This window comes from Pleurodeles waltl, chromosome 8, assembly GCF_031143425.1.
Source record: "Pleurodeles waltl isolate 20211129_DDA chromosome 8, aPleWal1.hap1.20221129, whole genome shotgun sequence".
NCBI classification, from domain to species: Eukaryota; Metazoa; Chordata; class Amphibia; order Caudata; family Salamandridae; genus Pleurodeles; species Pleurodeles waltl.
In genome coordinates, this window is record NC_090447.1 from 1,388,823,849 (window position 1) to 1,388,838,814 (window position 14,966).

At 47.2% G+C, this 14,966-nt stretch overlaps 1 protein-coding gene across 1 annotated transcript in view; it reads right to left on the bottom strand.

Annotated features, from left to right (window-relative positions):
• HEPHL1 (hephaestin like 1) overlaps positions 1 to 14,966 on the bottom strand; it is a 420,608-nt gene that overhangs the window by 213,280 nt on the left and 192,362 nt on the right. The window contains exon 7 of the mRNA XM_069202431.1: positions 5,159 to 5,298. Coding sequence (XP_069058532.1) covers positions 5,159 to 5,298 — 140 coding nt within the window. The remainder of the gene's footprint in view (positions 1 to 5,158; positions 5,299 to 14,966) is intronic.

A 14,966-nucleotide genomic window follows, 5' to 3' on the forward strand; every position in this document is an offset into this window, starting at 1 on the left:
CTTTCTTAAAACTGAAATTCACTTCCTTTACTTCTCTGTACACTCTGCTACATTTCAAGGCAGCTTTTTCTCCGGCTCTTTGATAGGGCCCCTTTTATTAATGGAGAGAAGTGTGATTGTGGCCTCCTGCAAAGAAATACTAAAGGCACTAGGAAGATGCTTAGGTACCCCAAAGTGGAGGAACCGGGCAGTGTTGTTGGTGTTGAGGCCAACAAGGGATTCTAGGATGGCTCTGGCAGGGTAAGTCACAACACAACCTCAGTTATCCTGTACTCACCCTCAGGTAGCTTGACACAGAGCAGGCCGGCTTAACTAAGAAGGCAATGTGTAAAGTATTTGTGCAATAACTCATACAGTTACACAAGGAAAACGCCACAAAAAGTACTCCACACCAGTTTAGAAAAATAGATAATATTTATCTAATTAAAATAAGCCACAAAGAACAAGAATCCAATATGCACAAGTCAAGATATCACTTTAGAGGTTTAACAAGTCTTAGTCCATAGGAATCAAAGGATGTATCTTTTTAACACAAAGCACCAAGGATGCGTCAAAATAAAGACGCAGAGGAGGTGATGCATCAAAGTAAACGGATGCGTTGATTTTTCCGGTGTGGTGGAGGTGATGCACTGATTTTTTTTTAGTGGGCAAGGGATGTGATGATTTCCGGGTGTGCAGCCTTGGCTCCTTACTAAGATGCAGTGATATTTTGACGCTCATGAACGATGTGTTGAAAGTCCAAAACGTGCTGTGAGGATGAAACAGGCGCTGTGTCGATCTGGTAGGCGCCGTGGCGATTTTCCAAGGAGGCAGGCACTGCATTGATTCTGCAGGCAATGTGTCAATTTTTGCAGACGTTGAGTCCATTTTCCAATGCAGTGGTTTTTCTCTCTCTGATGAAGTCCTTATTGGCCCTGAGACTTCTCAACTTTAGGCAAGCTCAGTCCAAGCCCTTGGACATCACTTGTGAGGGAAGACAAAGTCCTTCCAGCATAGTCAGGAAACAGTAGGGCAACAAGCAGAAGATCAGTCCTTCCAGAAAAGCAGTCCAGATGAGTCCTTTGGGCAGCACGGCAGTCCCTCTAACAGAGTCCAGTTGTAAGTACAGAAGTGCTCGATTTTAAGGGGTCACAGACCCAATAGATGTACCCAAATGTGCCTTTGAAGTGGAAGAGACTTCAAAAAATTGTTTTGAAATGGACCAGTTCCTCTTGTAACCCAGCTCTGTGGGGGGGGGGGGGGGGGGGTTATCAGTCCTTTGTGTTAGGTAAGGCCACTAGCCTTTGAAGTGTAAGTAAGAGAAGTGAAGAAAGAAGTCCAGCTGCGGAGTCCAGAGGATGCCGGATTGCAGGAGAGTCAGTAGCCAGCAGGACCATCAACAAACCTGCATTTATTTGCAAGGTAGATTGTAGGATTGAGGACCAGCAAGGTCCTAATGACTTGACCCTTGGAGGGGAGTCAGGGCAGGCTTCAGCAGGAAGGAGAGCCAGACAGAGTCATTGGAGTCCCCACGAGTGACCCACTGGCAGCAGACACAGGGAGTTGCAGGAAGGCCTCAGCAGCATGACAAAACAGGAGTCTCACGTCGCAGTAGCTGCAGAGTGGAAGCTGATCTTTGAGTTGCAGAGTGCTGGAGGCTGGGGCTTCTAGGAGCCTGAAGATCTCCTGGAGGAAGCGTCAACAAGCCTTGGCAAGAGCGACAGTCGTGGTACACAGGGGTTCTGTTCCAGTGGTTGCAGCAAGGGCCCACCGTCTCCCAATTTGTTCAGAAGTCAGAGGGGACCCGGAGAGGACCACAGAATCACCACCTCTGTTGCACATTCTTTCGATGTCCGAGGGACAGCAGGATCCACCAGTCGGTAATTGTCATCTTGGGGTGCCTGCAGACGTAGGTGAGTGACTCCTTCACTCCCAGGGAGATTCATTCCTGCTTCCTGGATGCATACCAAGTCCTTGTGACCCTAGAGAATGCACAGCCATGGATGTTGCAGAAATCTTGCAGGAGCTGGAGAAACAATGCTGCAGTGTCAGCCCTCCCAAATGGATACAGTCTTGTTCCATTTCCAAAGCAGACCAGCAGCGGTTACGGAGGCCAAGAGCAGAAGAGTCTTGCAGAGAGTTCCTGTTGTAGGGTATTGCTCGATGAATCTGAGGACCCACCCTTGGGGGAGCCCTTAAGTATCCCTAAAAGGGGGTTGGTCACCCTCTGCAGTGACCCACCTATCAGAGGGGGTCAGGGATATCATCTACCTGGCCTTAACCAGTCAGATGCTCCCAGGGGCCTCTGCACATCTTGTTTTCAAGTTGGCAGAATCAACCGGCCACCTGGCAGAGTCCTGTGCACCTCCCTATGGGAGGAGCTGGGGATGGTGGTCACTCCCCTGTCCTTTGTGTGGTGGTGCACCAGAGTGGGAACTGGGGGTTACTGAACTGCTGCAAACTGGATTATGCAAGGAGGGTACCAAATGTGCCCTTCAAAGCAGTCTGGTGGCGCTCGGAGGCCACCCAACCCCAGCCCACAGACACTAGTTTCAAAGTTAGAGGTGGTTACTCCTCTCTCTTGCAGGAAATCTGTTGTTCTGCCTATCCCTGCTTGAGTTAGGCTCATCAGCATGAGAGCTGAACAGTGTCTGGGGTAGGCAGCAGCGCAGGCTGGCAGCCAGACCCCTGAAGGCTGTACAGGCAGAACTAGGGGATCCTCTAAGGAACCCCCAGAGTACATGGTATCATGCAACTAACACTAGAGCCGGTTTAGTTGTAGGATTCCAACATGTTTGATACCAAACGTGCCTAGATTCGGGGAAGCCATTATGTAGTTGGACCACTCGTGTTGACCAGTGTCCACTACATTCCTTAAGATGGCCTCCCTGCACTTACAACGCCCAGTAAATTGAGTCTGGGGTTTGTAGGGACACCTATGCTCATTCAGGGGTGCCCTCACACTTAGAACCATGCACCCTGCCCTTGGGCTGAAGAGTCTACCAGAGAGGTGACTTACAATGTCCAAGTGGAGTGACCTTGATATAAGGCAAGCCTTAGATCCGAAGTGAAAGGTGAAGCACCATTTCATGCAGGCTGCAGTGGCAGGGCTGCAGACACAGTTTGTATGGGCTCCCATGGGTGACATAATACATGCTGCAGCCCATGGGAGGCCCCTGGTCTACCAGTGCCCTGGGTACCTAAGTACCATATACCAGGGTCTTACATGGGGGCACCAGTCTGCCAATTGTGGAGTGTAAAATGTTACCAGCAACCAAATTTAGAGGAGACAGCACAGGCACTGGGGTCCTGGTTAGCAGAACCCCAGTGTGCTATAGTCTAAACACACTGACATCAGGCAAAATGTGGGGGTAACTATGTCAGAAAGATGCTACTTTCCTACACACTTTAGCATTGGTTAGCAGTGGTAAAGCGCCCAAAGTCCTAAAGCCAACAAACATGCGGTCAGAAATCGAGGAGGAAGGCAAAATGTTTGTGGTAACCCTTCAGAGAGGGCCATTTTCCAAAAATCTTATCAGTATAGGTTAGTAGTGATGTTGTGAACATCCTTGGTTATTATCTACTGTGTGCGACAGTCAACTAGCAAGTATAGATTGCTCTTTTAGGGATTTTTAGTTGAGTGGCCCAATAATGTCCAGTGCTAATTGGGCCTGAGGTTTATCTGGAACCTTGACAGAACAAAATAGAGGTTTACGCGTGCTTAATATCTTGTTGCTCTTACCACAGCCAGTACCATTTTTAAACCACATGTTTGAACATGGTGTCCATATGAGGACACCAGTAGACAGCCCAGATCTTGTTTTTTGTAAGACTATGCCCCAGATGTCCTTCGTGGGCTGGTTCTATAATTTTTTTCCTCATTGCTTGAGGAGGAAAAATGTTATCTCCTCTGCAAATATATTTCCCCAAGTCACTTACCTCCAGTGTTACTTCCTAATATTTGGTTGCATGATCGGGCAATTTAATCTAACTCACAGGCTGCCCTTCACGGACGTAAGGAAGAAGTGTTTTCATTTCATCTTCTTCCATACTTCGTTCCCATTCCCCAGAACAAAGGCTGGATAAAGTACTTTATAACTGTCTTTCAGAATTCCTTCCATTTCTTCTGCCTGTCCTTACAGAGGATTACAGGAGAGGTAATCAGCCACATTGTTTTGTGATACAGGTAGTTACTGTACTCTAAAATGATACCCAGCCAATCAAAGTACCCTCATCACATAATTGTAGCCAGTGTTATAAAAAGACTACAAGACCAACGTAGTTTCCAGGAAGGTTTGTTATCACTATCACATCTCCAGTCAGGGCTCGAGTGCCAGTTAGAATTTTGACAGACTATCAAGGATTCTCCAACTTTCAAGGGGGAAAAGGGAAACAGGAGAAAATGGGAAAGAAACTGGCATAGTCTTACAATTGGTCAACATAATTACAACACTATTACTCCCTAGCTTCAACACCTTACATCAGTGCGTTGGACCTATTTGCTCAACATTTCTTTGTACAGGGTATTGTCTATGTAAACAGAGTGGTTTTGACAAAGACCTTCGCATTGGGTTGGATGATGGTTAATTACATGATTTATGAATGCGCAGTGGGGACAAGAGGGTACGCCTTGAGGACGGAGTAAGTGGCTAATGGTTTTCTGTTTTCATGTACTTATTTTGCTTTTAAAAGGTGGACTCATTGATAATCTGTGTCATCTGCAATTAGTTGCGGTGAACTAACCTCTACTCAGTATTTTGTTTTAATATTCAATGAAAAATAAAATTTTATAAGACACTTGAAGTACTTCAACACAATGACTAGATATCTATTTTTGATTCAAGATTTAAACTGAGTTAAGTCATTTTTCATAGTCTGTTGTGGGCCAATGGATAGTTTAAGTAGACCAAGTTTTTGTACGAGACATCCAAGTGTCATTGATTTATACAGATATAGGTCGGTGTCGGCATGCTCATAAAAACGTTGGTAGTACCAATGATTATTGATTAATGATGTTTCATAGGCATCGTTCCTCATAATATTAAGCCTTAAATAATGTGTTAACAAGAATGTTTTGCATTTTAATCAAACAAAAATATATTTATCATCTCTACGCATTTAACACCATTCAGAAAACATAACCAATAATTAATTTTCAGACTACAGAGGTTTTCCATACCAAGTATTCCAAGATGTCTTTCAGCTTCAGATCTTTCCTTCCTCTTAGTGAAGGTTTCATCAGTATATTCAACGTAGTGAACTTTCATGTAGGCTCCTCCAATGGTATCGGCACTTTTAATAAAGGTAGTCTCTGAGTCGCTGCACAAAAATTAAGCATGTTTTGAGCACACCTGAATACACACATGTACTTGTTTGTTGTAATTTATAGTCAGCTGTCAGGTAACTGAACCCGTAAGCTTGAAAGGACTGCTGCGTAACTATCATTAAAAACAAGCATTTGCAATGCAACCGGTATCGCGTTTGCTTGAGCAATTAGCATTGTAAACTCCTAACCGGATTTTTCTTTCCACATAAATTGAAAATTAAAATAAAACAGTTTCACATAACTAACTGGAATTTTCTTGCCATATAAACTGAAATAAAATAAAAGTTAGTTTCACATAAGTGAGCTGACGTCCGCCATCAGTGCAAAGCAGACACACAAACGGAAATAAAAGTTCACTCGTAGTGAAATTTATCGGCAAAAGTGCAATTATCCATGTAACCGGCAAAAGTGCAATTATCTACGTAACCGGCAAAAGTGCAATTAACTATGTAACAAGGTCGAGGTCATGCAAAGCGCTCGACTTCTACCCAGCGAGATCGCGCTGTGAAAAAAGAGAAAAAGTAGTTCAGAAGCCCAACGGAAGGAGCCTCGTAGGTCTCCAGTACTTGGTACTTGGTCGCTGCGCTCGAGGAGGGCTAACCACCGGAAAAGGCATGACGTATGCATGCCTTCCATTAATGGAAGCAAGCAGATTTTAAAAGGCAAGCCCACGAACCAATGAAAGATGCTGAAGTGACATGAGCGTGGTTTGAAGCCCAAAGAGAGATAACACAGGAGGAGCGCTTTGAGTTCGCCAGTAATGAAGGCAAACAATCACCCTGAAGGTAGCTAAAAGCAAACCAGTTATTTATTTTCGTGTTTCCCAATTATTACAGCAAAACCATATCTACAAAGCAACAGCATTCTGAACATAAAAGGGGGACAGGACACAGAGGAGCGGTGGGGCAGGTATGTAGGGACAAATGGGAAAGACCGTGGTAAAGGGTAAGACGAGAATGGTGAGGGTGTTCAAATTGGAGATTGGTGCGAGAGGTGCGCAGTTGCAAGACAAAGAAGTATGTTAGGTGAATGCATTGTGGTGGTGTTCCTTATGTTGTCAGCTACTGGAGGGTCAGGGAGCAACAAGTGTTGCTTAACAAGCAGGTTTTCTGAAGCAGAGGAGGGAGCAAGCTCGGGGATGTCTCTTGGCAAAGCAGAATATCTATAATTTCTTCTTTTAGCACTTCCTGGTTGGAGGAAAATGCCACTGTTGGCATGGTTACCCCCCACTTTTTTGCCTAGTGTTGACTCCAACTTTGATTGAAAGTGTGCTGGGTCCCTGCTAACCAGGCCCCAGCACCAGCACCAGCGTTCTTTCCCAAAAACTGTACCTTTGTTTCCACAATTGGCACAACCTTGGCACACAGTTAAGTCCCTTGTAAAAGGTATCCAGAGTTCCAGGGGCCCTGTGGCCAGGAAATGTCTCTAAGGGCTGCAGCATTTACTATGCCACCCTAGAGGATCCCTCACCAAGCACATACACACTGCCTTGCAGCTTGTGTGTGCTTATGAGAAGAAAAAGACAAAGTCGACATGGCACCCCTCTCAGGGTGCCATGCCCACAAACCACTGCCTGTGGCATAGGTAAGTCACCCCTCTAGCAGACCTTACAGCCTTAAGGCAGAGTGCACTATTCCACAGGTGAGGGCATAGACACGGTAGGGGTATACTGCTCATGCAGCTAAGTCCATTCTTAGGCATTGTAAGTGCAGTGTAGTCAAATTGAGTATATGGTCTAGGAGTTTGTCATTACAAACTCCACAGCTCCATAATGGCTTCACTGAACACTAGGAAGTTTGGTACACAACTTCCCAGCACAATAAACCTGCTAGTGTAGGACTGACCATTCTGTGCAAGCCTGCCACTTTCAGGCAAGTTTCTGACCACATGGGGCGAGTCCTTTTGTGCACTCCGTGGTCAGAAACAAAGCCTGTCCTGGCTGGAGGTGCTTCACACCTCCCCTCTACAGGAACTGTAACACCTGGCAGTGAGCCTCAAAGGCTCAAGCCATGGATTACAGTGCCCCTGGGCACTCTAGCTAGTGGAGATGCCTGCCACCACCCTGCAAACCCTCCGACAAAGACCCACTTTTGGCGGCAAGTCCGTCTGGAAAATTAGGGAAAATAGGGAGGAGTGACCACCCCAGCCAGGACCACCCCTAAGGTGTCCACAGAGGAGGTGACCCGCCGCTCCCTGGTTTGGAGGACAGGGACCGATAGGATTAGGTTTGTACCCCCCTCCAAAGGGAGTGGGCACAAGCAGGGTGTAGCCTCTCTCAGGGACAGTAGCCATTGGCTACTGCCCTCTGACCCCTAAAATGCCCTTAAATCTAGAATTTAAGGGCATCCCTGAACCCAGCCCACCAGATTTCTGGCGACCTGACAAGGACTGCTTAGCTGAAAACCACAGCAGAGAAGAAGGACAGCGACAACTGCTTTGGCCCAAGCCCTACCGGCCTGTCTCCTGCTTCAAAGAACCTGCAAAAGAACAGCAACACGTCCAGCGGGACCAGTGATCTCTGCCCAACTCCAGAAGACTGCCCTGCACCCAAAAGGACCAAGAACTCCAGAGGACAGTGGCCCTGTCAAAGAGAAATCAACAACCAAGGACTCTCGCCTCACTCCGGATGCGCGAGTCCTGACCCCTGTGCACAAGACGCCCACGGCCTGTGTCCAGGTGGTCCACCCAGCAAGAGAGGGCCCCCAGGCAATTGTGAGCAAGTGCCCACTCTGTGTTGACCCCTCCACTACTACGCCTGCAGAGAGAATCCCGAGGACCCCTTTGACAGCGAAGCTCTGGACGAAGATATCCGATGCCTAAAGACACACTGCACCCGCAGCCCCAAGCCTTGGAGAAACCGGCACCCGGGACAGCCACGTTCAGCATGCGGCCCTCCTCCCTGTCAGAGAAACCCTCCCTGGACCTCGCCTGCAGCCTTTGAGTGCCCCCCAGGGTCTCCTCATAAACCAGCATTGGAAACCCAACATCCTGTTTGCACCCTGCACTCGGCCGCCCCTGTGCCGCTGAGGGTGTGTGTTTGGTGCCTACTTGTGGCCCCTCCAATGCGCCTTTCAAACCTCTCCTGGTCTGCCCTCCGAGCCAGGGGTACTTACCTGCAGGCAGGCCTGATTCCTAGTACCCTGTCTCCATAGTAGCCCATGTTAAAATTGATCATCTTTGACCTCTGCACCCAGCCGGCCCCGTACTGCTAGTTGTGGGTGTTTGGGGTTAACTTGAACCCCAACCGGTTGACTTCTGAAAACCCAGAGACTGAAACTGTCAGTGTTGTACTTACATGTAAACCGATTCAACTTTTCTCCCCCCAAGGAACTGTTTCTGAAAATTGCAGTGTCCATTTTTAAAACAGATAATTGCCAATATTTCAAGAACTGTATTACCTATCAATTTCAAACAAAGTACTGTTGATATCTGTGTGAAATTTGAATCTTTTAAGGTACTTACCTGCAACTTGAATCTTGTGGTTCTAAAAATAAATTAAGAAAATATATTTTTAATATATAAAAACCATTGGTCTGGAGTTAAGTCATTGAGTGTGTGCTTCTTCTATTGTCTGTATGTGTACAACAAATGCTTTGCACTACCCTCTGATAAGCCTAACTGCTCGATCAAACTACCACAAAAGAGAGCATTCATATTACCTACTTTAGCCTCTGTTAAGCCTTTGGACTCTTTATATACTATATCAAAATGAGATATAGTGTGCACAGAGCCACCTTCCTACATTGGTGGATCAGCAGTGAGGTCTACGACTTTGCTTTTGCTGGACAACTCAGCCAATACCTGATCACATGACAATTCCAAAACTGCCTTTAGAAACAGATTTTTAATTTGGCATATTTTTCTAAAATAATTTAAGTCCTGCTAAGGCCTTAGTTAAGTCCCCTTTGCATCTCTTTTTTTAGATTTAAAAGAGAGGTTTAAGTTAGGATTTACTTACTAGAAGTAGTTTTTAGTTTCTAAAAAGTAATCCCAACTTTTAGTAACATAATGAGCAGCTCAGAGGAAATGGCTGTGGAACTCAACCTCACCCCTTACCTCCATCTAGGGATGGAAGAGTTAAGGTCCCTCTGGAAGCTGAAAAATATTAGAACAGGTTCCAACCCTACCAAGGTTAAGATCCAGGAGCTCTTGGCAGAGTACACCAGGGACCACCCTGCTGAGGAGGAAGAACTCCCCTCATTCAGGGAAGATGTTAGATATGAGGTGGATGACTCCCCCCCCCCACCTAACCCGGGAGATCAGGATCCCCAGACCCTGTCTCAAAGGATAGTGCTCACTGGATCTGGATCTTCCACAGGGGAGTCCAGCTCCTCTAGGAATATTGAAGGCAGCCTCAGTGAAGAGTCCATGAATGGGTATAAAGGGTAAAAAATCTTTGATCCCAAGAAGGGCTGGTGTCACAACTGTAAAAAGCATGGACACCAAACTGAAGACATGGCATGTCCCAATAAAAATCCCACTAGCACTATTCCAGTTAGAACTGGAATAGCCAATCTCCAGGTGGGATCAACAGTGTTCCCAGAGCAAATCAGGGTTCACACTGAAGCTACTCTAGTCTCGGAGGGTGGGGTGGATATAGCCACACTGGCTGCTTGGCCGCTTAACATGCACAAATACAGGCAGCAGCTCTTAATCAATGGGACAAAGGTAGAAGCCCATAGGGATACAGGTGCCAGTCGAATGGATGATGGAACAATGCATATGCCAACCACACATGCCTGAACAATGTGTCAGAACAACAACTGTGTTGTTTCCACGCATGCCTTTAGCACGCATGCCTTTACAATGATTTTTCATTGCACATGTATGCCTAGTAAAGGCATACCTGCCCTAAAAATACAACTACCCTGACTCCCCCCAACTTGCCCTAAAAATAAAACTACCCTGACCCCCCACCCGTCCCTAAAATGGACCCAGACCCCCTCACCCACCCTGAGCCCTAAAACTGACCCCCTAACCCTACAAACTGACCCCACCCCAAAAATAAAACTACCCCACCCCTAAAAAACAAAATTACCCTGACCCCCCAGCCACCTTAAAAATAAAACTACATCGACCCCATCCACAAATGAAAACTACCCCCACCTGCCTTAAAAATAAAACTCCCCAATCCCCCACCCCCTCCAAAAATAAAAAAACCCTGCCCCGCAAAACTACCCAGATACCCTCCACCCACCCTGAGCCCTAAATCCTACTTCAAGCCCCCACCCGCCCTAAAAACAACTGACCCACCCCCAAAAATAAAACTACCCTGCTCCTAAAAACAATATTACCTCGACCCCCACCCCCAAAAACCAAACTACTCCACCCCCAAAAAACCAAACTATACTAATCTTCTGACCCCCCACACCCAAAAAAACAAACTACCTCAACCACCCACCCCCAACTCCAAAAACCAATGGCCCCCACCCCCAAAAACCAAACTACCCCATCCCCCACCCCAAAAAAAACTATCCCGATCCCCCACCCATCACCCCAAAAACAAAAATACCCCGACCACCTCACCCCAAAACAAAAACTACCCCAACCCCCACCCCTAAAAACAGAACTGCCCTAATCCCACCTGCCCCTAAAAAACAAAACTACCCTGATATCCCCACCCATAAAAAATAATATATATATATTTTTTTAAACTACTGACCTCCCCCACCACACGCTCTTAATCCTACCCACCCCTAAAAACTACCCCCAAGCCCTGCCCCAGCCCCACTTACCTGATCGTGTCCTCTCCCGATGGCGACTCCCTTTTTATCTGCCTTAACCACGCATGTGTGTTGTTCAACACATGCGTGGTTAAGGCATATAAAAAGGGAGTCGTCGTTAACGCAAGTGTGGTTCCAGAGTTGTTTCTCTGGATGTTCCCCGTGCCAGTGTCACCATGGTGACAGAGAACCTGGGGCCAGATGTAGCAAGCCTTTTGCGCCTCGCAGACTGCGAAAAACGCAGTTTGCGAGGCGCAAAAGGCCAAACGTGATGCACAACCGCAAATTGCGAGTCGGTACCGACTCGCAATTTGAGGCTGCGACTCGCAAATAGGAAGGGGTGTTCTCTTCCTATTTGCGACCGCATCGCCATGCAGAGTTGGTTTGTGACCGCGAATGCGGTCGCAAACCAACTCGCAGTTACCATCCACTTGAAGTGGATGGTAACTCATTCGCAAAAGGGAAGGGGTCCCCATGGGACCCCTTCCCCTTTGTGAATGCCAATAAAAATATTTTTTCAGAGCAGGCAGTGGTCCAATGGACCACTGCCTGCTCTGAAAAAAACGAAACCAAATGGTTTCGGAATTTTTTCTTTTTGCAGCTCGTTTTCCTTTAAGGAAAACGGGCTGCAAAAAGAAAAAAAAAACTGCTTTATTCAAAAAGCAGTCACGGACATGGTGGTCTGCGGTCTCCAGCAGGCCACCATCCCTGTGAGTGCCTAAACTCACTATGGGGTCGCAAACTGCGACCCACCTCATTAATATTCATGAGGTGGGTCTTTGCGACCCCATAGCGAGTCGCAGAAGGTGTCTGCGAGACCTTTCTGCATAACATTTTGCGAGTCGCTATGACTCACAATTTGCAAGTCGCAAAATGTTTTTTTGCTACATCTGGCCCCTGGTTTCCTGGGACAGTATTTGGCTGCACAAACATATCTAGTTACCAATACTGATAATGTGACTAAAGTACATCCCATGGCTATGGTGACTTTGGAATGGGGCGGGGTTACTGGCCTGAAACAGGTAGTGGTCTTTTCTGCAATCCCAGTGGAATGTTTGCTAGGGAATGATCTGGAGTCCACAACTTGGGCTGAGGTAGAGCTCAAAATCCATGCAGCCATGCTGGGAATCCCTGAACTGGTGTGTGTGTGTGAAGAGCACTAAGCAGATCACAGGGTGAAAAAGAAGTACTGGAGCCTGGAATAATGGCCCAACCTTCCAAGAGAAAAGGTAAGAGGACTGGAGGACCAGCCTCTGAACAGCAAAAGAAACAAGACCTCTCTTCCCAGGAAGATGTCTTATCCCCTGAGGAAACCAAGTCCATGGAGCTTGAGCCTTATCAGGTAGAGCTCTTGGGCCCACGGGGGCCCTCAAGGGAACAGCTGTGCCAGAGACAAAAGACTAGTCCCACTCTTTAAGGCCTGAGGCAGCAAGCTGCTGCCCAGGAAAAGGGTGGCTCCCACAGGGTCTATTGGGTAAGATGGACTCCTTTACACTGAGGCCAGAGACCCCAAAACTGGTGCCACTAGGAGAGTGGTAGCACCTCAGTGTTTAGAGAGTTTATCCTCGCTTTGGCCCATGACATCCCTCTAGCTGGGCATTTGGGACAAACCAAAACATGGACCAGATGTGTAAACCACTTTTATTGGCCCAATATGTCCCAGAAAGTAAAGGTGTTTTGTAGCTCCTGTGTCACCTGTCAAGCCAGTGGCAAGACAGGTGGCCACCCAAAGGCCCCCCATTGCACTCCCAGTCGTGGGGGGGGGGGTACCCTTTGAGAGGGTTATTGTGGACATTGTGTGTCCAACGTGAACCACCCACAGCCTCAGGGAACCAGTACATACTGGTAGTAGTGGATCATGCTACCAGATACCCTGAAGTTATTCCCCTTAAGTCTACTACTGCCCCTGCAGTAGCCAAAGCCCTAATTGGTATTTTTACCAGAGTGGGTTTCCCTAAGTAGGTGGTTTGTGACAGAGGTATAAACTTCATGTCAGCTTACCTAAAACACATTTGGAATGAGTGTGGGGTGACTTACAAATTCACCACACCATACCATCCACAAACCAATGAACTTGTTGAGTGTCAAGACATTGAAGGGCATGATCATGGAGAGCCCTGAAAAACTCAAAAGGAGATGGGATGTCCTCCTGCCATGCCTGCTTTTCGCCTACAGAGAGGTGCCTCAGAAGGGTTTTCCCCTTTGAGCTTCTGTTTGGCCATCCTGTAACACTGGCACTCGCTAAAGAAGGCTGGGAGAGACCACTCTATGAGCCCAAGCAAGATGTAATGGACTATGTGCTTGGCCTCTATTCTAGGATGGCTGAAAACATGGAAAAGGCATCCAAAAACCTTGAGGCCAGGCAACAACTCCAGAAGTTGTGGTATGACCAAACGGTTGCACTGGTAGAATTCCAGCCAGGGTAGAAAGTCTAGGTTCTGGAGCCTGTGGCTCCCAGGGAACTTCAGGACAGATGGAGTGGCCCTTACCCAGTCCTGGAAAAGAAGAGTCAGGTCACTTACTTAGTGGACCTAAGCACTAGCAGGACACCCAAGAGGGTGATCCGTGTTAACTGCCTGAAACTGTACGATGACAGGGCAGACATAGCCATGCTGATGGTTACTGATGAGGACCAGGAAGCAGAGAATGAACCTCTCCCTGACCTCCTCTCAACTGACCCTAAGAATGGGTCAGTAGGAGGAGTTGTCTATTCAGACACCATCTCTGCCCAACAGCAAGACGACTGCATGCAAGTCCTATAGCAGTATGCTGAGCTCCTCTCTTTGACCTCTGGTTAGACACACATGTGTACCCATGATGTGGACACAGGAGACAGTTTACATGTCAAAAACAAAATGTATAGACGGTCTGATCAAGTCAAAGAGAGCATCAAAGTGGAAGTCCACAAGATGCTGGAGTTAGGGGTAATACAGAACTCTGACAGTCCTTGGGCTAGCCCAGTGGTCTTAGTCCCCAAACCTCATATCAAGGATGGCAAGAAGGAAATTAGGTTCTGTGTGGACTACAGAGGGCTCAAATCTGTCACCAAGACAGATGATCACCCCATAATCAGAGCAGATACATTGATTGACAAATTAGGTGCAGCCAAACTTCAAAGAACCTTTGACTTAACTGCAGGGTACTGGCAAATTAGGATGGCACCTGGAGCAAAAGAAAAAGACAGCATTCAGCATTCTTTACACCTGATGGGCAATATCGGTTTACTGTTATGCCCTTTGGCTTAAAAAATGCCCCTGCCACCTTCCAAGGGTTGGTGAATCAAGTCTTGGAGTCCTTTAGTGCAGTATATCTAGATGATATTGCTGTTTTTAGCTCCAGCTGGCAGGATCATCTGGTCCACCTGGGGAAGGTTTTGCAGGCCTTGCAATCAGCAGGCCTCTCTATTGAAGCATCTAAGTGCCAAATAGGGCAGGGCACAGTTGTATACGTGGGCCACCTTGTAGGTGGAGGCCAAGCGCAACCTTTACAACCCAAGATCCAGACAATTCTGGACTGGGAAGCTCCAAAAACCCAGACTCAAGTCAGGGCATTCCTTGGCTCGACTGGGTACTACAGGAGGTTTGTGAAGGTGCATGGATCCATTGTGACACCCTTCACTGAACTGACCTCAAAGAAGATGCCAAATAAGGTCAACTGGACTCTTCACTGTCAAAAGCCCTTTGACACCCTGAAAGAAGCAATGTGCTGAGCACCAGTTCTTAAAGATCCAGATAATTCTAGGCACTTCATTGTGCAGACAGATCCCTCTGAACATGGGATAGGAGCAGTCATGTCCCAAACCAATGATGATGGCCTTGACCAGCCTGTTGCTTTCATTTGCAGGAGGTTACTCCCCAGGGAGCAGCTTTCGAGTACCATTGAGGGAGACCTTTGCTGTGCTTTGGTCCCTGGAAAAGCTGAGACCATACTTGTTTGGT